Here is a 26,139-nt window from a genome sequence, read left to right on the forward strand (position 1 = left end):
AAAAATGCTTAGATATATTACCAAACGTGGAAATAAGAAACAAAAGGACGTGACGCTGGAATTTCTTTAATCTGTGACTTCAGGATTTGCTCTGTACTACACCATCAGTGGTTTTAATCCATTTTTGTAGTTTTAGATAGACATGACATTTTCATCATTTATATTTGGGGCGGTGGTTGCTGTCCTCTTGTACAATCATTGGTATGAGAAGAAAGACTTAGGGGAAGAAAGTATCCTGAGCAGTATACACAACTACCTTACAGGTAAGAGTTGTTTTCTTTGACCGTTCAACAGAGAATATGTACTCCTCCATAGCGTATGATCCCAACTCTGATGATTTGGAGGTTCATATGTTTGCTCTGCTCATGTTTTGCATTATAAATGAACTTTAATTTTGACCTTGAATGCCGTTCGTTATCTCCATGTCGCTGTTCCTTATCTCCATGTATTTCATTTTATGACGTTTTTCTAATTACATTGTATAATAATACACTTTACAAACCAATAACAACCTAATTTAAAAGTAAGCAGGGAATTTCTGTTTCTAGATCTATGCATACTTTAAACATTTATTTAAAGGGAAAGTAATGAATGTGGTGGACTACATTATATGGTTATTTTCATGGTTTGCGTTCTTCTATTTGGGCATTCTGGTATACCTCGGCATTTGCGCTTGTGTCGTTGAATTGAGGTGGAATCTTTTGTGGGTTTTATTTTTACATTTTCTGTACAACCATATACAACAAGAAATGGAAAAATATTATTTGAAGGATCAGGAGGGAGAAAATAGAGAGATAAACAGCCATTACAGCTACATTATAGGTAAGGTCATTTTATAAATATTCTTTTCGTTTACGAAGATTAACACTGCCCTTCACCTTGTTTTTTTTATTTTTATTTTTAGTGTATACTACATGTATCTGTTCGTTTTGTAAAAAAAGAAATTGGATGCTTACACTTTTAAGGCATACGTCGTTCGTTATCTCCATTTATTTAATTATTAATGAAACTACATTATATTTTCCCTTTGTTTTTATCAAATGCTATTCATAAAAAATATATACTCCTTTCCTTCGGTTAACTTATCTTTTTAATAGTTGGAGCCGGCACAGCTGGGTGCGTTCTTGCTAACAGACTTTCGGAAGATCTAGGATCCTCGGTGCTTATTGTAGAGGCGGGAGGTTCCGAGGACGAACATGAAATGATGAAGGTCCCATCCATGGCAAGAGTTTTGCAAACGACAAAACATGACTGGAATTTCAGGACAGTTCAACAGAAATTTAGATGTCATAATAAGAAAGATAGGGTATCAGAATATTAAAATGGGGATATTTATTTTTCGTTCCCTTTAATAAAATTATAAAGGTTGGTTTTATCTTTCTTGCAGAACAAATACTGAGTTTTTTTTCTCAATTTGCAATTCTATGGAATTCATTAAAAACCAGGTATAACAATGCATAAATGATTTACCTCAAGTTGTTTTGGAATATGCTATTTATTTGGAATATTATAAATATTATGTACTATCTACCAGATGAGATATAAACCACTAAAACATACGACCATGGACATAACTCTTCCTAAAATACACAATTTAGCAAAACTAATGACAGTTTCTCTTATGTCTCTATAAATAACTATCATCGGTAAACCTATAAAATGAAGACCACAGTCAAGACTTTTTATTCTTTTAAATGATCATTTGTTTCTTTGAAATCTATTTTGTAGAAATGTGCGTGGCCAAGAGGGCGTGTCCTCGGTGGTACAAGTTCAATAGACTACATGCAGTACATAAGAGGAAGCCGACATGACTATGATAACTGGGCCAGAGAGGGTGCTGATGGATGGAGTTATAAGGACGTACTGCCGTATTTTATCAAGTCTGAGGATATGCAAATACCAAGTCTGCGATATTCACGTATATTAATTCCCAATTGTTTTCTATATTTCTAAGAAATTATCTCGATTTAAACATGTTAAAGGCAGATTCCTAATGTAATCATTAACTTTGATGTTGATTTGCATAAATTCTCCGCATTAAGAACACATTTTATATTTATTTGTGAATTTATACAGAGTATCATGGAATTGGCGGTCCTCTAACTATAAATAAAGGAACAGCCACATGTCTCAGCGACAATGTGTATAGAAGGGGAATGGAGGAAATTGGATACAGAGTGGTAGACTGTAATGGAAGGACGCAAATAGGTTATATACTTTTCTCTCTCTATCTCTCTCTCATAAGAAATACTATAGATCACTAAATTTTCGCGACACCTTATTTTCGACAAAGAGCACATGGCAGGTGTGACCGGTCGGCAGGGGATGCTCACTCCTCCATGGCACCTGATCCCACCTCTGATGTTTCGGGGATCCGTGTTTGCTCTGTTCTTATTTTGTATTGTTTTATGGACTTTAAAAATGAATACTGTTCGTTATCTATATATCCTTCTTTCCCGAGATAGTCATTGACTCTTGATTAGCGAGACATAATTTTCACGAACAGGGTTATTGCTCTGTGTAATCTTAAGGATTACTATTATACGCGAAATTTAAATTTTCGTGAGCACACTGTCTCGATTAGTAACGCGAAAATAAAGTTCTCGCGAATAAAAAGTGATTTACAGTACAGAAAATGTATATTTGTATTGTAAGTCTATATTTTAGAATTTGTTATTAATGTTTAAATACAAAATATTTACTCATTTAGACAGTCAGGTGTTTTTCTTCCAAATTAGCTGCCTTTTATTCGGGATGGCAGAATTGACTGTATAATATAGATATACATGATGTTTAAATTTTTTTAATTTAATTACTCTATTATTGTTGTAAATAATCTTATATTAATTGATTTTAAAATGATTTGACATAGGACACTACTCACTAAGGTCCTCTCTAAAAGTTAACTAAGTTGTAAAGGGGGAATCCTTTTGAAGTCCAATGTGATATGTTCTACGTAAGAACAAATTCCAATACGAGGTAAATTATTGACAAACAAGTTGATAAAAGAGGAATATCAACAGTCTCTTTTAAAGTCATCATTTCTTAGGTTCTATGGTCGATACAATGGCATTGTCAGCAAATACAATTTATCATTGAGTCAAATGTTGACTGACATTTCTCATACTTATTGTATTACATAATTTATACACTACATTGACGACAAATTTTCATATTATTTTCCAAGTACGACTAGGGGCACACGGCAAGTGTGATTAGTCTAAAGGGGATGCTCACTCCTCCATGGCACCTGATCACACCTCTTATGTTTTGGAGGTCCGTGTTTGCTCTGCTCCTATTTTGTACTGTTTTTTTTAACTTAAGATCTGGAATGAAATTCGTTATCTCGATATCGTCCGTTGTTTGGCATTGAACAAGGGAGAATAACTTCAAAGGTATTTTATCATCGTTTTTATATGACATGAATATTCGTCTCTTTCTGATCAACCCAAGGCTATTGCCCTGGACAAGAGACTGTGAGAAACGGAGAAAGATGGAGTACAGCCAAGGCCTTCCTAAGACCTGCCATGAACCGTCCGAATCTTCACGTGGTAACAAACGCATATGTTACAAAGGTATCTTAAAATTCAAGTGTCATTTTATTAACATTTATAAAGCCTGTTTAAAACCATTGTGTGGGAATAAACAGAGATTATTTTTGAAATTTTGTGAATGGCTCTATGTATACATGTATGATATTTATCTCTATTCCTGTCTTGTTTTGAATTTTGTATCTTTCAAAAACAAGCTTGTCTCTACATTTTTTTTAAATTGCCTAGAACTATTTCTATATATCTATCTTGCCATCAGTGAGCATGGTATTGTAAACTTGTATACTCGGGCGAATACTCAGTACGTACTGAAACATTTTTTTTAAAAACGCAAATGTCAATTGTAATGTCTATTTTAATTAGCCGGCAAATATTTTAAAAAACGTAATCTTCAGCAAGAAGAGCGTAAAAAGTAACTACAAAATCGATATTGCTGAGTTTTAAGATTTGATACGTACACATAATTAAAAGATTTTGTTACCAAAACTCTGCTTAATTTCTGATATTCAGATATTAGTTGAAAAAAGGACGGCAGTGGGAATATCCATGGTGAAAAACTATGAAAAATACAATATTAAAGCAGAGAAAGAAGTCATCATTTCTGCTGGATCCATAAACTCACCCAAAATTCTGATGTTGTCTGGAATCGGACCTGTGGAGCATCTGGATTCATTGGGAGTAAGAAAATTATGAACAGATATTCTGAATTCTTTGTCCAATTTTCATGTTTACCATATTTTAATCCAAATTATAAGAAAAGAAACATTAAAATCTATATAAAGATTAATCTTTGTACGAAAACAAATTGTCAGAAAATCAGCCTACAGGTGTTCTCGATAGCAATTACTTCAAGGTGAAAAAGACCCTTTATTTTGATGTAAGAATCAAATAAAGTGTAATAAAGAATGACGTTAAGGTTTTCGGTAAAATACATTTGATTTTTCTTCTCTTTGGAAGATCTGAGAATATACCTTAGAGGCAAACTGGTATATGTTTTGCTCTCTGCCTCTCTCATATTAATATTTTTTTCAAAGTTTTCTTTGCATCACATGTAATAAGATATTAATCAGAAACATACTATAGAAGCGTACCTACTTTTGATACTTCATAAGTATAGATTGTATAAGGTTCTGCATATAGTGTTATATCTAACTAATATCATTATGTTTATACACCTTTAACAGATCCCAGTGGTTGCCGATCTGCCTGTCGGAGAAAACTTAGAAGATCACATTAATGTACATCTATCCTTCAGAGACAACACAAGTTCAGCGTACATGTACAACCAGTCACCATTTCATTCATTTGAATACGGCTTATCAAAATCAGGTAATTTTATTTTTTAAAAAACATACATGTATTTGAATTGATTTAAAATATTGTGATGATTTTTAGCACTGGGATCTGCATTTGCAATGTCCCAAAGATTTCTTTTTGAGTGAGAGTAACTGTAAACTAAGTTTAATATCCCCCTGTAAAAATAGACTAAAAATGTTGAGTTAGTTCAATCAATTTCGACAATTAAATCAAATTGTATAAACTTTAAACAAAATTAGAAGTATGTTATTATATGAAATCAAGTGTGGATTGAGGGAAGGTTGACGAGACAAAAATCATTCGAAACGCAAATAGCTCTCCAAATGTTTCATTCAACAATCAATTTTTCATTTACATTATTAACTTATACACATGCTGAAATGCCATGTCAGTATTCCAAATGCCCCCATGCGCTTTAAGGCTTCCTCATTCTTCAAATACCTACTAGCCGTTTCGTAGCCTAATGGATATAATCATTTTTTTCAAGGTGGCCCAAAAGGTCGTTGACAGTGTTTTGAAGAGTAGTCCTATTTATTTGCCTTTTATATGTTCACCAAAGAGATGCAAATGAATCGAAATTAAGTCTTGTAAATTGACCATCATTGAGCCCTTATGGACTCTAACATAACTCCACAGAATAAAAATGATAACGATAAATTCGTCCACGAGGAAGTCAAGTGTTATTCTCTTGATTGTTTTCACTGTCAGTCTTTAAGGTACAAAATGGGTGCATATTTCATCGACGTAACTTGTGATTTTAAATTTCCATCAATTTCATTAAGATAAGTTCCTCTTTTAGAAGGTGTAGCGATCACATTCCCTCGCAAGAAAAACGTTTGATTGTTTATTGTTTAACGTTCCATTTGAAAATTTTTCAATTATATGGAGACGTCACCATACTGTAAAAGTATTACATTTAGCTGTGTATTCTTTTTAGCTATTACGGCGGAAAGCAGAATCCGCTAATTCAAGTGCATCGCTTAATGTCTTGTTTATTAACTTTTATGACTAGAAAAGTCAGACAGCGCTATCTAAAATCTACGCAAACTTGTTAGGAATTTAATTTCCGCCAAATATCGTATACACCAAATGTAATACATTTACAGTATTCAGGTGAAAGGCTTCTAATATTTAACTTTTACTCAGAACTTGGGCCTTGAGCGGGGAGGGGTTTTCATTCTACCAGCACCTGCCGTGACATTGGACCTCGAGTGTGTGAGGTATCTTCCAAAGGTCCTGCAACATTCATATTAGAATGCCGAACGCATGGCGAAGTAACAACTATTACCCTGTTGACTTAGGTCAGTAACGGCCAATAGTCGAACATACAACCGTCTTATTACTACCCCTTTGACTTAGGTCAGTAACAGCCAATATTCGAACATACAACCGTCTTATCACGGATCGAGCGTTCTCCCGACTGAGCAACATGTACCGTGACAGGTCAGACGCCTTAGAGAAGCACTTTAAAGGACGACGCTACACAAATACTTTATCATCATTGATTCAAATATTAAAACTGCCTACATTAGAGGATCAACCGCGGATCATCTGAATCCAAATCAGGTTCTGTTTGTATATCGAGAAATAGACATCCATGACGCTCCTTAGTGTTAGATTTCTATAATCAACTTATCTTTATTTTATAACAATTTTCTTTCATTGGACCGGTCACGGAAGCTCAGTCAGTAGAGCGGTCACTATGTGATCGGGAGTTTGTGGGTTCGAATCTCGGCCGCGACGGACCAAAATGGGTAGCAAGTGTGCCTTTGTCATGTGTTTGGCACTTAAATTGAAAGCTTTGGGTCTTTCAGATGAGAGCTTAAAAATAAAGTCCTGTGTCACGGCAGGCGTTGGTATGATTAAGATCCATCACTGCTAAATGGCCCCGATTGCCAAGCAAATATCAACATTTGAAGCCCTTCTTCGGTACATGGTGACATTTCCAAATGAGTGAAAAACTCTTGAATGAGATGTACAACAACAAACAATCAATCAATCAATCTTTTCAGTGGCGTTTATGATGATTAAAGTTAGGTACATTTTAACCTCATTTTGCTCCTTCTTTACATTGTATCAGTAATGATTTGTTGTTCCATTGTGTTTTATAAATATTTCATAGGTCCTTTGAGCAAAACACACCAAGAGGGAAATGCATTTCTCAATGATGATGACAACTTGATTCCATACTTACAACTTTCATTTATCAGTGTTTCAGGAATTTCTCCTTTTATCGATGAGCTAACTGAAATGTTCAAGGTTTGTGTTTGGAATTCTGATATCTTTCTCATAGAAAAATTTCTGAAAAAATGAGATAGGCTCCAAAGGGATTCTTTTCACCCAAAATATTACTGGCTGAATGGCTTTTTTAATTTCTTTTTTTTTTCTTACATTATTTATTGAATCTATTTATCCAGTCATTTATTTTGATCTTAAAGTTACGATTTCTTTGAATTAGGCATGTATATCCATTAAAATCGTCGACTTTGACCGACAAAAGAATATGTGTTACTGCACTTTTAATCGGATACAACATTGAGAATCTCCTTAACTTTATTGCTTGCCGAAAACATTCTATAAACGACCCATGATTATAGTTAATGCATTCTTTTCCTTTCAAGTGTCTAGATCAAGATGCTACATGTACAATGTATTTTTATATGTATAGAAACTTGGCAGTCCTCATAAAAGTTTTGCACATATTCTCAGATCTCATACTTTATAGCAGAGTGGCAGCAACACACCACATGGCTCATTTCTGGTACAATGTATACTTCTTCATCCCAAAAGTAGAGGGAGGATTCAACTTCAGAGTAGTGATCCGTTTGATCCGCTCCGTATAGACCCCAATTACTTAGATCATCCATATGATATGAAAATGCTATTGAAAGGTAAATTTTAAGACTTTATTGTAATGAATATAAAACACAAGTTTATGAATATAAGTTGTTGTTTACACGGAGAAATGTATTCATTGCAAATAATTTGTATATGGGTACATGTTTAATAAATAGTGTAAGAATTTCATTTCTCGACATACCTGACGCACATATACTCTTTTAAGCATATTTACACATAGTCAGGTACCTGCGAAAGTCTCTGCAATACTTATATACAACAGCAAATATTACTGTATACAGGGAAATTTTCGCCCCCGTTTTATTTTCGCCTCTTTCGCCCTTGTCACAAGTGGGCGAATTTAAAACGGGGCGAATTCAAAGAACAAAGTATAAATTCTTAAATAGAAGTGGGACTGGGCGAATTTGAAACGGGGCATAATTGTAAACAAGTGTAAAAGGGCGAAAATTACACGGGGCGAAAATTTCCCTGTATAAAGTATATAAAAAGATTATTTTCGTTATTTTCATTGGCTGAAAGAACGTCAGGTGATATTCCTCCTTTTGTGATGTCGACGCCAAAGCGCGTCCGCTGAAAATGATATCGCACGACACACCGTTCTGTTGCACATAAGTTACGTAGAACGTGACGTCTTAATATAAAAACCGTGTTTTAACTATTGTGACGAAATGACAATCGAGTCTGTTCAGTTAGGACTGTGTCAGTGCATTCACTTTGAGTGATTATATAATATAACTATTATGGACTTCAGCGAACGGTCAATATGTGGTTATAAGGACTCATGGCAATATTGATATTGACCTCAGACACAGGAAATGATAGCGACCTCGCAGGCTCGGTCGCTATCACTTTATGTGTCTTTGGACAATATCAATTGCCATGAGTCCTTATAACCACATATCGACCTACGCTGAAGTCCATAATTGTATAATATCGAATGCTAATTTGTTCAACAATTTAATGATGCAAAAATAAAAAAAATATATTTCTTGGAGGTTTTTGAGGGAAAAAAAAACGACCAGTAACTTTCTTCATTTTTAATTTTACAACTAGCATTTGTCATTTATTCTTCAAAGAACATTTCGAGGCCTGCTTCTGGTTGTATATAAATTTCACGTTCAATCAAGTAACATACGGTTTTCCAATGCCTTATAAGACCATTGGTTCCCTTTAAATAGGAAGGTTCAACAAAACTTTATATTTTATATTAGGAATAAGGCAGTTATTAAGGTTAGCCAATACAACAGCATTCAGATCCGTTGGAGCATCACCATTAGACCCCTATGACGAAAACTATTTCCTTTACTGTAAACATTTTCCATACCAATCAGACGATTACTGGAGATGTAGAGTAGCACTCAACTTTTTAACTATGCATCACACAACCTCCACGTGTAGAATGGGGGCAGCTAACGATAAAACAGCTGTTGTGGATCCACAACTAAGGTATGAAATTTTTAAAAAATACAGCTTTTCGATGACTAAGAAGTTCAGATTCAGGATCAATGTATTCTCATATACATGTAAGTTAATTAACATGGTTTGTTCGAACAACAATTTTATTCTGTTGATTTCAAAAATCTCTTATTTATACTGAAATTTTCGCCTAATAAACCGACGCAACTTTCGGTAAATGTCTGAATATAACCTCGACGTTACACATTTTGCATTGTTCACGCCAGGGCATCATGGTAAGAATTGTCGAAATGTGCCAAGATTTGTGAAGAAGTTTTTTTTTATTTTTTTTTTTTCAAATATTCACTAAAATGGGATTTGAAGTGAAAATATTTCTATAGATTAATAAGATGGTTAAAAAGTAAAGAGACGAAATTTTGAACCTTAAAGAAGGTTAACTGACACTTTCTTTACATTCTAGAAATTATTGTGTGCACTTTTTTCAATGAAATAATGCCCAAAAATATATACCAATCCATTTTTGGGGGGGGAGGGGGGTCATCATTGGTCTTTTAAACAAAAATATACTGTCTTGAAACATAAACTATATTCAGGCAGGGGTTGAAAACGTAAGAGGTGTCTCTGTAAGATTTCAAACTCTGTTATGGTTTGGTACACATGCCCAGATATCGCTTAGATTTAAGAAAGTCACCATTCACTAGCTCTCCATGTATTTCACTCATATGAAGATCGTACTTCTTAGCTTTTTTAACAACATTTAATACTTACAGAGTAAAGGGAGTAAGCAACCTGAGGGTAGTTGACGCTTCCGTCATGCGCCATGTTACGTCTGGAAATACAAACGCTCCAACGATCATGATTGCAGAGAAAGCCGCAGACATGATTCGGGGAATTGATAATGTGAAACCAATTCGGAAAAGACTGCAGAATTATAGAACGTTATTAAGAGAGAGGAAAAAAGGATAATCTTCGAAATATTCAAAATTCTAGATGTGATTGGATTTATCAACATTTGTCCACCAATATGAGAAGTTGCTTTTGTGAATGACACTCTCTTGGTTAGGGATATATTTTGATTTTTAAGTGTCCAGAATCAACGCGTTTTAGCATATATAAAACAGTAAAAAATAATCGAATGTATTCGCAACAAAAAATATCTGCAAGCATTTAGGAAAAAGGGGAAAGCAAAATGGAACAGACTGACAGACAAAAAGAAATACAAGGCAGACTATCAGAGGGACACTGAAATTTACATGTTCCTCTCATTTCACTAACATAGAATAAATTCAATCAGATAACTTATCATTCTGTAAATAGCTTAAGTGTCTTTCATTTTAAAGTTGTTGTACACATAGTGTGATATTCATCAAAAATATGGAGATGCAACCTAATTAAATAACAATTGAAAATGAGCATTGCTTCACTTTTCAATAATGAATAATTATCATCGTTATGTCATAATCATTATTCATTTTAAATTAGGAATAAAAATCTTGAAAAAAAACAACAAACATTTGTTTAAGTGTTTTACTTTTTCAAAATTTTATGTTGTCCGCTCTCTTTTGTAGGTGTCATCATATTACATTTATACAGGTTTATATAAATGCTGTATATGTTTGGCAAAGATTGTTCATTACATTTTACTTTTTAAAATGCATCTTTCACTCCTGGTCGAGAATGTTTTTACAAATGCTTAAAACTCTTTTTGGGAGTAATCGTCCATGCAACACGACAAATTATATAACGATTATAATGTTTACGTTTAAATGTTCGGCGGATCTTCTAAATTACAGAATTAAACAAAACGGACATAAATAAAGCTAGAATGTTTCAGTAATGATTGCAAAAATTGTGAAACGAATCACGGTGGATTTTTAAAGAAATATTTATTTATTCTTATACTATTTTAATTCTGTAAACGCTTCCGTCATGCGCCTTACCTCTGCCGAAAATACAAATGCTCTAATGATCATTATTGCAAAGAGAGCAGTAGACAATCGGTGGATGATATCGGTGGGCAGCGCATGTTCACTCCTCCATGGCACTGATCTCCTATCAACAAAAAATGCGTCAATAATCCCACTGAGATTTTTTATTCTCCAGAAAAAAACAAACATTTGATCACTTTCTACCCCTTATTAAATACTTAATGTATTCTAGTTTTGGTGTCACTTTGTGCGACAGAGAATTGGTTTGGAAGTGATTCAAGCAACAATGATGTAATAAGAAAGGCTGAAATGACTTGAAACGTTAAGTGTTGCATTGCCATTGAATTGACATCTTGCGTGATTTCTTTCAAAAAACTATGTTTACGAAAAATAATTCCTGGATAGTCAATTTGGTACACAAGTACTAAGAATGTTCCATATACAAAATGTTCGACATGACACGGGTCCAAGTTTTAAAGTAGTCAACGTATATCCAACTTTTATTTTGTTTGCCTAGTTAAAATTATCTGCACTTTACCTTCCAAAATGAAACATTTAGAGATAACAAACAGTATTCAAGATCAAAATTCCATAAGACAATTCGAAACTAGGGGCATAGCAAACACGGACCTGCAATACATCGGAAGTAGGATCAGGTGTCATGTAGGAGTTACATCCGCCGTGTGCTACTTGTCATGATCGTGAAATAACGGGAAAATCCGTCGTCATATCAGTGTATAAATAATGAACTAACAATACGTATGAAAATCATTAGTATGAAAAAAGATATTCGGTCACAAAATTTTTATTAATAATCGAGTTCCTTAGAACTAACATTTAAGCTTCAATTACATGTTAGTTTACAGAACTACATTGATAACAACGGAAATATAACAATTTAATAAGGAAAGAAATCCTTTACCATCAAACAAATATAATAATTCATGTTTTTGAAGGGTGTACATTGTGTAAATATTACATCGATAAAACACCAACAATTTTCTCCAAAAATTTTCTTGAAGTTTTTCTTCTAAAAGGAGCTTACTTATTTTAAAAGAAAGAAAAAAAAATTACAATTATGTCTTTTCATACTAGTGGGACCTGACTTTTTTTTTTAATATTCTGATTATTCACACAATACGTACTTGATGTTAATGTTAAAAAAATACTCATAATCGCTGAAAATATGTGTATTTTTTGAAGATCACGCGTTCTCCCAACTGTATAATTGAATTACAATAGGTATAAAGTGTGTAAATTTTTAAAATTGAATAACTAAAAAATTAATAAAATTAACCACCTTGTTTTGCAAACGTCATTTGTATTCAGTTGAAACAGACGTCATTAATTTAAAAATCTATGCAGTACCTGCATCGTTATTCTTTACAGGATACACGATACGATAGGATACACGCATGATACGATAGGATACACGCACGATAGGATGAAGGCAAACCACGATAAACGCAAAACATGATACACGCAAAACACGATAGACCTGATAAACGATCTTCACGACAGGATAAACGCTGACAAGACGAGAAAATTATTTTGTTTAGTTACTGCAATATTTTAATTTGAATACTTGCAAAGCTTCAAATCTAAATTATAAAGTACATTTAATTATTATAATAAAAAAAAAACTTGAGATCACTCAGGTAATTTTACAAAAGTTGTTTATTATATAAAAAAAAATTGACAATGATTAAATGGATTATTATGATTTTAAATTTCTACTCAAGGGTGTGGATTTACGATTATTTGTAAAGTCCGAAATTCTCATCTTAAGGTTGAACTATGAATCGTTTAATTATGGATATTTTAGCATACATGTAATTGTTGCACTAAAATCCTTGCGTAATTATATACCGTTTCTCACGGGTACTATTTCAAATTTATGAAACTCTACAAATAGATTTATTATTATGAAAATATATACATTTAAATTTTTTATCTAATAAATTTATCTACAAGTACTAAGTTATTTCACGGAAGAAATTTACGCAATAAATTAAATATTTGTATTTAATGTCTAAAGCTTACAGTCTGTGATGTATCCAAAAATCGCAATTAGATATTAAAATCTTAGAAAAGAATACAAGTAGGAGACCGGCCGAAAGAAAGGTTCAAAGAAACGGCTTTAACAAAATTAATAAATTTAACATAATAGATCTATCAAGAACTATATAGTTTAAGAAAATGAGTTTCCTGAATAGAAATCTAAATAATTGTTAGAATATGAATCTGCTACAACTGCACATGTACATGTACGTTTAGGCTAAGCTCTGGCTTATGTACATGTAAACATTTACATATCAGATACTTAAAACCCGTATTAAGAAACGAACATTGAATGGTTAAATACTTTTTTCTTTACAATACAAAACATGAAAATTAATAAACAAATATTAAAAGAGTGAAATGTTACTTTTCCGACTAAATAATTATAAATCATTGCTATTAAACTTTGTGTGTACTGTTTCTAATAATAACAAAAAATAGTTTTCAGTCGGCAAATGAATTATTAAACTCTGAAAATTATTTTAGACTTACCCGGTAATCTCATATAAGGCATATTCGAAGGGCGGGATGTTGAAAGTCCGTAACCAATTTAAAATTAGATAAACGAGATCTAACCAAATAGCTAAAAATAATATTGAATTCTTAAATTAACATTATATACGTATGGAATGAAATCGATTAATAATATAAATTGATTCGGTGTATTTACTTGACGAATGTCTTACATGATCACGGCGGAATCAGACGACTTCTTTTGTTTTATTATTGTAGAAAAATTCCGTAAAAAGATAATGCAAGCTGATTTTTATAGTTTAGAATGTTAGAACTATTTTATCCGTTTGTACGATCAATGAAATTGTTTCCTAGAATTAATTCTGTCCGTGATACGCAGAAAACTCGATGATCCGAAAGTTCATGTACCATAAGTGCAGTGTTTTTTTGTTTAAAGTTTATTAAAAGACTTATTTACATAAACATGAAGGAAACATTGTACAAAATGAAATAAATCAGCGGACTGAGTTTAGGGACTTCATTTCATTTAATTGATTTATGTGAATTTTTATTTAAAATTCAAGCTATGAGATGATTTTTTAATCCATAAATTGTACAATTATTTAATATATTTTGAATAAAATCTTTGATAAGTTTGTTCACATAAGTAAGGAAGAAAATCCCGAAAATATGTAGATGCGTTTCATTAGAACCAGGTAGTATTCGAGGTTACTAATTGACTCCAGGTGAGAGAACAGTACAGGTATGTTGACGGTGATCACACACACGGGCCGAGGTGTCAGTTAGGGGAGAAGGGGATGGGGTGTTGGCACAGAAAGGCAGGGTGCTGATTAGAGAATTACACATACATGTACGTGTCAGTTTTCTGGTAAGGAAAGGTCTTCGATTTGACACCCCGATGCATTATAATTTCAGTTTATTTCCACGCCAAAAAGGTAAGCTGTTAAAACATCATGTTTTTCCCTGTATATATTATTTTTAGGTTATCTAATTCCAGAAAAATTCAATGAAAAACTTCTATTTTATAGTAACAGCCATGGTGTGATAAATTGGGAAGGATATTTTCATGCATTATATTTTATAATTTTGATTTTTTTTTAAATTTAGACATATTTCAAGGAATTTATAATTAGCTAATTAAATAGTGATAAAAAATAAATTTGAATATTTAACGTTACAACCAAAATCGGTTTTAAAATCATCTGGATCAATGACTTTTTATTTGTCCTATGCTTTATTATTTTGTAACATCAAAACATTCAATAATTGTGCATACATGCAGATCAGAGTCGTAAACATATTACTAATATTATCAGACGATAAACAAGGAAAAAAAGAATAATGCATTTAAAAAGATACATATCACCCCCCTGCTTATTATTTATTTGATTGCTTTTTGGGTACGCATACACCGCAGCTTACCAAAAATCTTTCTCCAGTAACTCTGATTCATTTAAGAAAATCATATTACTAAAATTTAATTTTGATAAAATAAATCATACAATTCGATAAATTATAAAGAAAAAAAAAGACCAGGCGATCGGTTAAAATTTCATTTCCGAAAATAGAGTTACTGTTTAAATTTTGACAATCACTCTCTGCTTCACCATGATATAATTATTTTATTTATTTATTTCATTATTAATTAATTAAGCAATTTATTGATTTATGAAATACGCTATTTATTTATTCTTTTCCTTCTTCGCTTTAATATTTCTTTTAATGATGAAAAAGAAAGGGATAAAACTTTCTTTTCCCTTTTTCGGTAGAAGTAATCTTATTTTAGTTAAGAAAACGAAAAAGAAACTCGGAATAGCTCAGTAGTTTCTTTGTATAGTAAAGATAAAAAGCGAGGGTTTCCGAATATACACGAGAAACGCAAAACACGATACACGATAGAACCTGATAAACGATCTACACGATAAACGGAAAACACGATAGAAATCGCAAAACCTGATAAACGGAAAACACGATACGATAGGATACACGCACGATAGGACACAATAAAATTGTAAAGAATGGCGATAAGGGTACTGTATAAGTATCGTAAAAACCTCTTGATGTGAGATGCATTTAAACCATATGTCATCAATTAACAATTTAAATTCCCTTTTCATTGCTACAAAATTGGATAATTATCTCTGAACTCTACATGAAAGAGAGCACAGATTCTGACAAATCTGTTTTATAATTTGTTATTTAGTAGGAAAAAAAGATATTGATGACAAGCTAATGAGTAAAAGTTATGATCTACTTTATGACTTCCACTTCCCTTATTATATATTTATATAATGAACTCAGTGCTGAAATAGCTTGGAAACTTAACTTCACATCCTATTTTTCTAACATTAACATCCACTGACTAAGCTAATACTGTAAAATCAGATATTTTCGAGGGGTCAAAATTTCGTGGATTGAGGAAAATATATTGCTTCATGAGGATTTGATTTCTTGGCTGAGGAATTGTTCAGTAATAATATATGTTAAAAATCACATTTTCTGGTGGACATAAATTCGAGGGTCTTTCATACCTTGAAAACCACGGAAATTAAACCCCCAAGAAAATAAGTAATTTTAAAGTAAGTATTTTGATATTAATGATATAGTAAACGTATGTAAAACATTTCAGTCTTGTTGAATTTGCATTTTAAAACAAATTATTTAGAACCTCAGGACAATTTATGAATGCAAAATGTTTGTGTGTTTTCTTCTTTAAAACTCACATACTCATTCTTGTTTCCTTGGAACCTTCGATGAAACATTTTCGATAATTTTGCGCCCGATTTACTGCTTTACATTGATTTAATTTGTGAATAAGAAGCTTCTGTGCACCAATTTGTCATCGAAGAAAAGGAATAAGCTAAATTTATATTTATTTCCTAACAATTCAATTAGATATGGATTGATAACGTCATAAAAAATGAATGAAAGATAAAGATCACGTCCTTGTGTTAATTGATAATCTTATCTCAAATACCTTTTATAAGAAAACGGTTTTGGGAATTTTATAACTTCTTCCATAAGATATATTTTAATGGCTTGAATTGGGAATTTAAAGCAAAATTTATTTGCAAAACTGAAAATGTTAGTCACTTGTATTCGAGGTATAATATTACATTTATATTCTAGCATAAACTTAAATGAAAGGAATGACGTTAATGCTATGAGTGTGTACATCTTTTCTCTTTTTTTCTGTTTTTTCTTTATGCTATCGGGATAATGGAGAATGAATGGTGTGAAATCTTAACATTTGCCCATTTTTTTAATTCGAAAATGTTTAATTCTTCATATAAAAACTTGAAACATATTTTAACTTTATGACATTATGAGAACATTACACCTAATCCGAAAGCATTTTTTATGTATGTGACAAAACATTTGACCGCGCATACCCCTGCCTAATTTGCAATGCTGGACCTTTCCCCTTGGTACATTGTAGAGTAGACTTAGTCGCCGGAGTTAGGTCCAGGAAATCATCAAAGTGATCGAATGTACTGGATACACAATATTTTAATCTTTTTTCAACAGGAATCATAATTTATATGTGTAGTTTTATATATTCAGAACACAATTTCTGACACTTTTTTTCTTCATGATTCAATACTATTTTGGATCCTCGTGGTTTCGTGTTTTGATGCTGTCAATAACTGACCTGTCAGCGTAATTTTTTTTCTCGTTTCATTGATGCTGATGAAAGAAATAAACGTTTTTGCACACCCACCATCACCCAAGCATTTTCTACCTTACTTACTTTTAAATGAGTGAAATCTATATGCTCTACAAAATATATTTCATCCACAACCTTCATATAAACAGTATGTGACTGTTTATGGTGAACGCATAAAAATATGAGAGGCGCGCTATGCAGTTATTTTTAACAAGGTTCCTGTACATTAAAAGTGGTTAATTGACAAATACATCTTTTTGGTATTAATAGAAATTCTGAATATATCTCACTCTTTAACAGTCCCATATGGCGTAGATATAACGAATAATATGGAGATAAGGAGCAGTGTTCAATATCAAAGTCCATAAAACAATACAAAATGGGAGCAGAGCAAACACGATCCTCCAAAACCTCATTGATGGGATCAGGTGCCATGGAGGAGTGAATATCCCCTGCTGACCGGTCACACCTAGCGTTCCATCCTCTACTGGAAATGTAAACAGTCCATAAAAATATACTAGGTGTGAACTTCGTGTTCTCTGATATCGTACTACATATATATCAGAAAAACCATTTTAAAACCGAAATATCTATTCCTGGCTTGATTCCTTTTCACCGCTGTCTTTCCATTAGGATGTCTTTCGTCAGTTTACACGACTGTCCAGAGTCAGTTGTTGTAGAGAAAACAGCCCATTTGGACTTTTTTAATAAAGCTAAAGGAACTCTTAGCACTGAGCTAAAAAATACCCATATGATTAAAGTATCATAATTCGTATTTTGTTAACGTAATTCATTTTCTTGTAAGTGGAAAACAAATTCGGTAAAACGAAAAAAATATGGATATAACTAACAATACTTAGGTTCAAAATACTTCCATTTATCAACACAAATCAGGAACAGTGCAAACACAGACCTCTAAGGCATAAGAGGTGGGATCAGGTACCATGATGGATTGAGCATTCCCTGTCGACCGGTCACGTTATCCATTGCTTTCTCTAGGCCAGTGGTTTGCTTTACTGTGTAATATAAAGTCTTCTTCACAATCTGACAGCTTTAAGTCACATACAACTAAGCAAGCAAGTGCCTTCTAAATGTCCAAACTACGGTTAATCAATTATGGATACGTCTTTCAAAGAACACAAATTAATTATATAAATTTTTGCCATACATTATTCTCTACACTTGGACAGATATATACATTATATCAATTGAGAAACATTCCACCAAATATGCCCAAGAAAATTACATTTTCTGACTTTATTATTCTTTTGGTAAAAATAAAAAAAAACATAAATCAAATATCTTATATATAGAACCATTCAAAAATTTAGCTAAAACAGTGTTAACAGGAAAACAAAGGTATTAATTAATTTTTATTTTAGATATCATCCAGTAATATCTATGCTTTTGCATATAGGATTGTTCCAAAAGGACATTATTAGGTAATGACATGAAATATTGAACAATAATTCCTTCAGAAATAGCCGATTTTTCTCACTCTTTTTCACAAATAAATGGTTTGTTCTTTTTACATTTTGTGTCATCCCAGAGTCCACTTGGACAAAGTTGGACACAGTTGCCATTTCTGCCATTATCGGGCTGACTAGGATGCCAGTTGGAATACATTGTTTTGGTGTTCCCATTCCAGGTAAAATCACCTTCCTTGTCGATATCATTTGCCCCAATCCAACTTCCGCATGCACACATAGAAGTACACCTACCTGAATAAAATGCAATTTTTTAAATTCTGTAAATCTGTGAAATCACATGCATTTTTGTGAGGGTTTCATTTTCATTATTTTCTTGAAGAGACTAACGTATTAGCATTTCCATAAAATGTAAAAGAATATGGGTTTGACAAATAAGAAAGTGAAAAAAAATCCAAATTAAAACACAATTGTTTTTGATATTTCATTTGAAATGAGGTTATTTCTATAATTTGCAACAATCTCTAAGGTCTATTAAATAGCAGGCAAATTCAAAGTTGGTATAAAAATGACAATTTTTCCATTTTACAACCCGATTTTTTATAGGTAGGTGTTACTCAACTTTTAAAATTATATAATTAAGGTATGTGCATTTAAAAAAAAACTTTTTGACAAAGTAATGATCTACGAAAAAAAAGGATACCGAAGATTTTCTTAGACTTAAGATTTTTATTCCTTTAATGGTGAATTTATTACTATACATTGGTATAATAAGGTGTATCAGACAGAATGGTAAATAAAAAAGACATACTTTTAAAATGCCAATTCTCAATGTAAAACATTAAGAAAACGAGTTATAAATTTAGATATTTTTTACCTTATAAGACAAGGGAAATGAATGCAGAATGTCTACAGTCTCTCAGAAAAGGATAAATTATATCTGTTCTTGACTCCTTAAAATCATATATATAATTGAATGAAGGTATCGGTAATACTTATGACAAATTTTCAAAACTGAGTTATCAATTAATTTCTATTATAGCCGCAGAGTACTGGACCAGGATTTAAATCAATTATGACGTCATGATTAATCATTTTGAAAGCTGGCTCATTCTGGCATTTCAATTATTTACATGTTTTGATTTTTTCTTAAATTAATAATCAACTGTAGAACATAATTTACTTTGAGGTATCAATTTCTTGGTACAGATTCATTCGTTTTATCTTGTTTTATTTCAGTTAATGAGTTAGAAAAAAACAAGCAAACACTACTACCAATGTAAACGCTTTTAGTCTTTCTCATGAACATGTTGATGAGTATATACACACCCCTTTTGACTGCGGACTTAGATATGCATGGTTTAGCTTGAGATTAAAAAGAAGTCTATGAAAAATTCAAATGTAACGAAATATATATTATTTTCCTATATGATTCCTGATATTAGTAAAATTCGTAATTTTGTCGCCTTTTTACCCCCCCCCCCCTTTTTTCCACGTAAAACAACGTCGTGTGTTAAGAAGAAAATAAAGTCTGGAGAGAAAATTATTTCTTAATGTAAGAATAATTTAATTTTTAGAAACTAATACAATACTACAATCATTTGTTGATTTTTTTAAAACCCATTGAGACTTATAAAAATATCTAGTTAGATAAATTAAGTCCTATTTTTGTGCTTTGATATGTACCTTTTTTCACTGCAAATAAAGGCTGCCTATGTGAAAAACAAAACATTTCATCATTTATTTTTTTTTTTTTGATTTGTCAATTACTTTGTTTATTTGGGAGTTTTAGTATGTAATTGTATATAAATATACCAAAATGGTCCATATCTTGAAAGTGCCCCATTTAACTACAATAAAGGCAAGGTAACAAAAGAACTTTATTCGGTAATAACCAATATTTGCCCTCCAAATCAAACTTTGATTGAGGTATATTTAATTAAGTTCTTAAACAGTGGAGTATATGCTGACTTCAAAGCACTGAATATTTTCATAAGTAATGACGTCATATGTACGTAATGACGTCACAAACATGACGTAAATTTCAGTTTTTTATGAATTCTACAGAAAAATGTACATATTTCGTCGATATTTTGAGTAAAAGTCACCGAGCGCATGTGTGTTCAGGATCAATATTTTAATATAATGTGTAGAATGATAATATCAATGAAATATGTAAATATTAATCCTGAACAAACATGCGCTCTATAAATTTAAAAGCTAAAATTGTTGAAATTTTGTCCATTTTGTCCTCTTTCTGAAAACATTTCTAAAATTGGACTAGTTTGTGACGTCATAAAAACAAAAATTGTGAATAAACTGCTTTGAAACTATAATATGTTCTGTTAATTCATATTTCTCATGCAATTTATTGAATTCAGCACATTTCATGAAGTTTTCAAAGTGTAACATTTGTGGGGGCAAGTATATGCAATATACCGCATATAGTTCTTTCATTCTAATTTTCTTAGCATAATACATACAAATATACTTCCAAGAATTAAAGAATTCTATTAATCCGTTTTCGTAATTTCCAACTATACTGGGCCTCGTTAAATTCAAAGAACCTCTTTTTTTTTTTTTTTTTTTTTTTTTACCAAAAAAATAGTTCATGGTGAGAGATTCATTTTCTACAGAAGAAAAATTGCCATTATTCCAAAAATTAAATTTGTTTCTGATTTGTAAGAAATTTTATGCATCTTGCACGCATTGTCCGACAATCTTCTTTCAAATGCATAGTTTGAATAATGATTATAGTGATAATAATAAATAAATACTGCTTAAGCCACAACATCAATGTCCCAATATATTCTTCTTTATCCATGAAAAATATTACTCAACGAAAATATTTGACACGACACTGCAATATTAAATACGGTTAAAAGAATTGCAATTTCTTCAAAGGGAAAAAATACTCATTATATCAAATCTTTAAAACTTTACATTCTCACCATGTTTCTTGGGATAAGGAAAGGTCTCCCTGGCCCAAGTATTTTCTATTTCAGTTTCTATTTCCAGTAGGTGGGCTTTATTCTGTTCACAATGTTTCTAAAAATTGATATATGGTAAATCAATAATATGCATGAATATATGGTAAAATAACAGAAAAAGAAAAGCAAAAACTGTATGTGTACATTAGAACTTGTCTAATCAAAAATCTTCCTTTTATGAAATTATTTGTTTAAAATATCGTCAAATCTAGAATGCCGTCTATTCCAATTTCGTATAGGAACCAGCAGTGTCCTGATTAGTTCATTAGATGAAATTAATCACTTTTAACTTACTTTTGCGTTCTCCCAGGTATCTTCCGTCTTGTTTAAGAAATAGCAATGGTTCTCAAAAGGAACCCATCCTGGCTGACAAACTAAGGAAATAGACAGTAAAAAGGAAATATCACATATTTAATGCTGAAAGGCATTGAAGTTTGGAATATTTTGAGAAGTAACTTCGAGAAATTAAATATCAATTTTGTTGAAGAAAAATAAACTTTGGATACAAATGATGGCTTTTTTTTATTCTTTTATAATGCTCGGGTATTTCTTTGTTCTTTTTTTTTCTTTTACATTGTATTTCTTTTTTTACCATTTAGTAATTTTTATGACAATTTTGTTACTGGATGAGAACTTAATCTAGTTTTTGGTCTCAAACCAATTTATTCAAATTAGAAAAAAAGGTAGAAGTGATAAATTGATGTCAGATCCATGGAGAAATTGCTATGAAGAGAAGAAATTTTTCACACATATTTGTCCATTTTAAGAAAGAGACGCCCATTTCTGCGTAACTTAAGGTCTATCAAATATTGTTATCGGATATAGCTATGTTCATTCTATTGTGCTAATAATTTTTTTTTTTATTTTTTTTTTGTATCAGTTACACGAATGAAAAAGTTTCTGTCCAAGTATCATTAGAAATACACATAAACCTTACATTGATACAAAATATGCCTTGTGTTTTACATGCAATTAACTAAAATAGGTTAAGCCATGGCTATTTCTTTTTCTACACATTAATATGTGTTATTAAATTTCATACATATAAAGTCTTGCAACACTATGACTGATTAGTTAGATGACTGAGTTCGGAAACAAATCGGGCTCATCAAACTCATAGATTCTTATATATTTCTGAAAACTCTCATTACCACATGTCACTTTATACAATCATTTTGAATTAGAGAAAAACGATTTAAAGTGTCCAAAAATTGGCGTGGGGTCCAATATGGCACGTGAAGCCATTGTGGGTGTGAAATAGATGCATGTATCTGTTCAGCGTCTCGCCTTAGCAATACAAGTTTCCATTTACAATCTTAATGTCTCTGCTTTTGCCCTCACTGACTGTGTAACGTATCATTCTATGTGCAACAATCAAATTCCTTTGTGAAGATATGCTTCTTCTTCAGTCCATGGTGATAATAAATTCTAGAATCGCAAAGTGGAAATGCAAAGAGTGTCATTAACTACTCGATTGTAGGTTCATATTTGTGTACCAAGAGTCTTACTTGCAAAGCTACATTTGAAAAATTATTCAGATTTAAAATTGACTGCCCCCTCCTTAAGTGAAGGTTAAGTTTAAAGGAACTGACTTGGGTTTTATTGTGTAAAAACTACAATAGGGAAACTCTTCAATTTTACACAATATGTACCTTACATTGACTTCAGTGACATACCAAGTTAATGGAAAATCTCTCGTTGATGTATTTCTTAGGGACCGTCTCAAAATACGGGTATGTTTACTATAGAATTGTATGGGAAAATGCCATTTTTTGCTATTCAAAGGAAATATTACGAAAAACTACAATAGACATTTTGCTCAAATTGTAATATGCGATTAGTAATACTATATTGCATGTAATATGGAAAAAAACACAATGGACAAGGTTTGGTAACGGCCGAATCTGGCGCCTTATTTGATGTTGAAATCAGCACAATATTAAAATTGTGGTAGTTTGCAGTTGAGAACTTTAAATGATGATTATTTTAAAACCAGCACTTATATTTGATTCAGCTTTTACACGGAGGCAGCAAGGGGGTGCAGAAGTAAGACAGTTTCCCAAATTTTTCCAATTCTGGTGGAATTTCATCATGTTTCTCTTTAGGAGACATAGACCACAGTTTTGCATATCTGAGTTTTTTATACATAAAATGCATCTGATACTAGAGTATGAAATAAATAAACTTGGTAGATAGGCAAGCTTGTGCTCTATGTATTCTGAAAAAAAGGTGCTGTAAAATCAATAAAAATTGCATTAAAATGAGAAGATTTGGATTGACATATTTTCTGACCTCTCTTTGACCTCTGTGTATCTCGAAACTTTGAACCAATACTAATTTTGTGGCAGGGTTAACAGCAAATTTTTATTTATAAACTGTTGCATCATTCTAAAGGACACACCAAATCAGAGGGCCAAAAAAATCTTAGCCTATATTTTCCTTTTTACCGTCTGGTTTCCAGAGGGGTAATCTCAAAATGTCAAATTTTTACTCTTTTATGGAGTACTACAAAATATGACAGATAAAAAAGATCTACATAAATTCATTACAGAAATAATTAATTCTTAATTCTTTATGTTTGAAACTTCCACGTCATATAATGTTTACCTTTGTACTTATATTATGTTTCATGACCCCCTTTTAAAGAACTTTGGTTTATCCTAACGTCACAAAAAACTATTACGATGTTAATCTACCTATAGTTTTAAAATTGCTTTAAAATAAGTTATTTAAAAGCGTTTTTAGATTTTTATATCTGTAATTCCTTAATTTTGTCCAATTTTATTAATTTTGTGAAAATAATTGTTTTAAAAGAATAAATAGGCTTTATTTCACTTAAGTCGGCCCCGTTAAATGCTTACCAACATGAAATTCAAAACAATCAAATGTTTTCAAAGTTAAATTATTTGTTCAGGGGAAGAAAGGATTAAAATTTAAACTTCTCATCATTTCTTTTTAAACTTTCAAAGAGTATTCTTTGTGCCGAGTCAAATTGATTTCTGCAAAAATCACATCAATATTAATGTCTGTTGGGGGGATGATGTTGTTTCTAGCAACAGGAAACCTAGACACCTAGAATTTTTTGCATACTTTGTACCCAAAAAATACCTACCATCGTTCCGAAACCAGAATGTCCACCCCCTGGCAACCTTTTTCCTTTTCACCGACTTCTCATTAAGGTGGCATCTCATCAGTTTACACGATTGGAGGTTGGTGTTGTATAAGATTCCGTTACATTTGGATTTTTGCATAAAGCAATGTAAAGCACAGTCTGCTTGACTTAATTTTTCGATAGAGTCAATGAAGTAAAGATCATGTTTTGGTAATAGATTGTCAAAAGAAAAATCTCTTATCAATCGAAAACCATACGATGGAGGAAGGAAGCATCCACTGAATACGCTTAAAAGTAGAAATAAGAACTCCAAGGTATATCCTTTCCACATATTCCTATCTAATATGATTTTTTCTTCAATTAAAACACTAAATACTGATTAACATATTACATAAAAACTGATTTAAAACTACACATGTTAAGAAAAAAATAGTGAACATAGCACACACATTCAATTTCAATAGTTTTCAGCTATAATGCTAAAGTGTATTAAATCCATAAAGGCGCAAATAGGTGACAAGCCGTTGATAAAAAACAATTAGGTTCTTCTATTGTCCGTCATATGCTTCATTAACCTCACTGGTTCATTTCTTCGAGTTCATAAGAAAAAAATTAATTTTTAATGCTTTTTTTCATTTTTGGAGTTACTTTGAGCCAAAGAGTTCTTGGTTAGAACTGATTACAGCGATAATGAAGTAAAATTGATTGATATAATTTAGCTGAGTAAATTGTGCAGCGGCTTTTCAATGTGACATTGCTGTTTCATAATAAACTTTTTAACATATCAATAAACCATCTGATAAGTATTATTTTTATTTATTAAATATGCTCCAAAATGAGTTCTCCAAAATTTGTAACCTGAACAATTAAAAAGATTTACCATAAGAATTTTTATCAAACACCACTCTCTGGAGTCTTGTCCAAATACCTGGTAAGGTACCTTAATTTTTGGTGAGGACACTTGTTTAAGCAGCAATACTTTAATGAGAAATTCTTACAAAAAATTATTTATTTTCGAGGAACGCAGTATTGTTAAGGCTTGGATAAGGGGGCGGGACCTAATTTAAACGGGAAATGTTTACTGTGACGTCACACAAAAATGGGTACAATTTGTATTCCTCATGATGCTAGAAAATTAAATAATTTGCAATTTGTAAACTGTATTTGCATAATAAACAACATCAAAACTTATCATTGCATTAAAACCAGTTGCTAGTTAAATCCCAGTAACAGTTTATAAACAAATCACTGATCGCAGCAAACTTGTCGACATGGTGTCTTTTTGGTAAAAATGACGTATTTTATGCACTGTGAGAAGTATATCAAGTTTTTTTCTG

The 26,139-nt window shown here is 31.8% G+C and overlaps 3 protein-coding genes across 3 annotated transcripts; 2 read left to right on the forward strand and 1 right to left on the reverse strand.

The window, feature by feature from the left end:
* The first annotated feature begins 142 nt into the window (after positions 1 to 142).
* On the forward strand, positions 143 to 1,321 carry LOC134278281 (uncharacterized). The gene is made up of 3 exons (XM_062760597.1): positions 143 to 263; positions 580 to 822; positions 1,098 to 1,321. The coding sequence occupies exons 1-3, from the start codon at positions 143 to 145 to the stop codon at positions 1,319 to 1,321; spliced, it is 588 nt and encodes a 195-aa protein (XP_062616581.1).
* Positions 1,322 to 1,424: 103 nt separating this feature from the next.
* On the forward strand, positions 1,425 to 10,378 carry LOC134278282 (glucose dehydrogenase [FAD, quinone]-like). The gene is made up of 10 exons (XM_062760598.1): positions 1,425 to 1,445; positions 1,729 to 1,918; positions 2,077 to 2,208; positions 3,454 to 3,575; positions 4,062 to 4,229; positions 4,736 to 4,880; positions 6,991 to 7,127; positions 7,594 to 7,759; positions 8,939 to 9,173; positions 9,914 to 10,378. The coding sequence occupies exons 1-10, from the start codon at positions 1,425 to 1,427 to the stop codon at positions 10,107 to 10,109; spliced, it is 1,512 nt and encodes a 503-aa protein (XP_062616582.1). The 3' UTR covers positions 10,110 to 10,378.
* Positions 10,379 to 17,885: 7,507 nt separating this feature from the next.
* Positions 17,886 to 23,802, reverse strand: LOC134278283 (C-type lectin domain family 17, member A-like). Its single transcript, XM_062760599.1, has 5 exons — positions 23,712 to 23,802; positions 21,985 to 22,064; positions 21,652 to 21,748; positions 18,772 to 18,994; positions 17,886 to 18,009 (listed from the first exon to the last, which is right to left on the reverse strand). The coding sequence occupies exons 1-5, from the start codon at positions 23,800 to 23,802 to the stop codon at positions 17,886 to 17,888; spliced, it is 615 nt and encodes a 204-aa protein (XP_062616583.1).
* Positions 23,803 to 26,139: the final 2,337 nt, after the last annotated feature.

The sequence above is a fragment of the Saccostrea cucullata genome, unplaced genomic scaffold (genome assembly GCF_032062105.1).
Source record: "Saccostrea cucullata isolate Sc308-1 unplaced genomic scaffold, CSIRO_AGI_Scuc_v1 ctg6855, whole genome shotgun sequence".
Classification (NCBI taxonomy): Eukaryota; Metazoa; Mollusca; class Bivalvia; order Ostreida; family Ostreidae; genus Saccostrea; species Saccostrea cuccullata.

Excerpts from the sequence above, each read along its gene's own strand:
- LOC134278282 (XM_062760598.1), top strand. The coding sequence starts at position 1,425 with ATGGAATTCATTAAAAACCAG. Across the intron at positions 3,576-4,061 it reads CAAACGCATATGTTACAAAG|ATATTAGTTGAAAAAAGGAC; the intron begins GTATCTTAAAAT and ends TCTGATATTCAG. Across the intron at positions 7,128-7,593 it reads AGCTAACTGAAATGTTCAAG|CAGAGTGGCAGCAACACACC; the intron begins GTTTGTGTTTGG and ends CATACTTTATAG.
- LOC134278283 (XM_062760599.1), bottom strand. The coding sequence starts at position 23,802 with ATGTCTCCTAAAGAGAAACATGATGAAATTCCACCAGAATTGGAAAAA. Across the intron at positions 22,065-23,711 it reads CACCCCCTTGCTGCCTCCGT|TTTGTCAGCCAGGATGGGTT; the intron begins GTAAAAGCTGAA and ends CTATTTCCTTAG. Across the intron at positions 18,995-21,651 it reads TCCTTATCCCAAGAAACATG|GTAGGTGTACTTCTATGTGT; the intron begins GTGAGAATGTAA and ends CATTTTATTCAG.
- LOC134278281 (XM_062760597.1), top strand. The coding sequence starts at position 143 with ATGACATTTTCATCATTTATATTTGGGGCGGTGGTTGCTGTCCTCTTG. Across the intron at positions 264-579 it reads TATACACAACTACCTTACAG|GGAAAGTAATGAATGTGGTG; the intron begins GTAAGAGTTGTT and ends ATTTATTTAAAG. Across the intron at positions 823-1,097 it reads CCATTACAGCTACATTATAG|TTGGAGCCGGCACAGCTGGG; the intron begins GTAAGGTCATTT and ends TCTTTTTAATAG.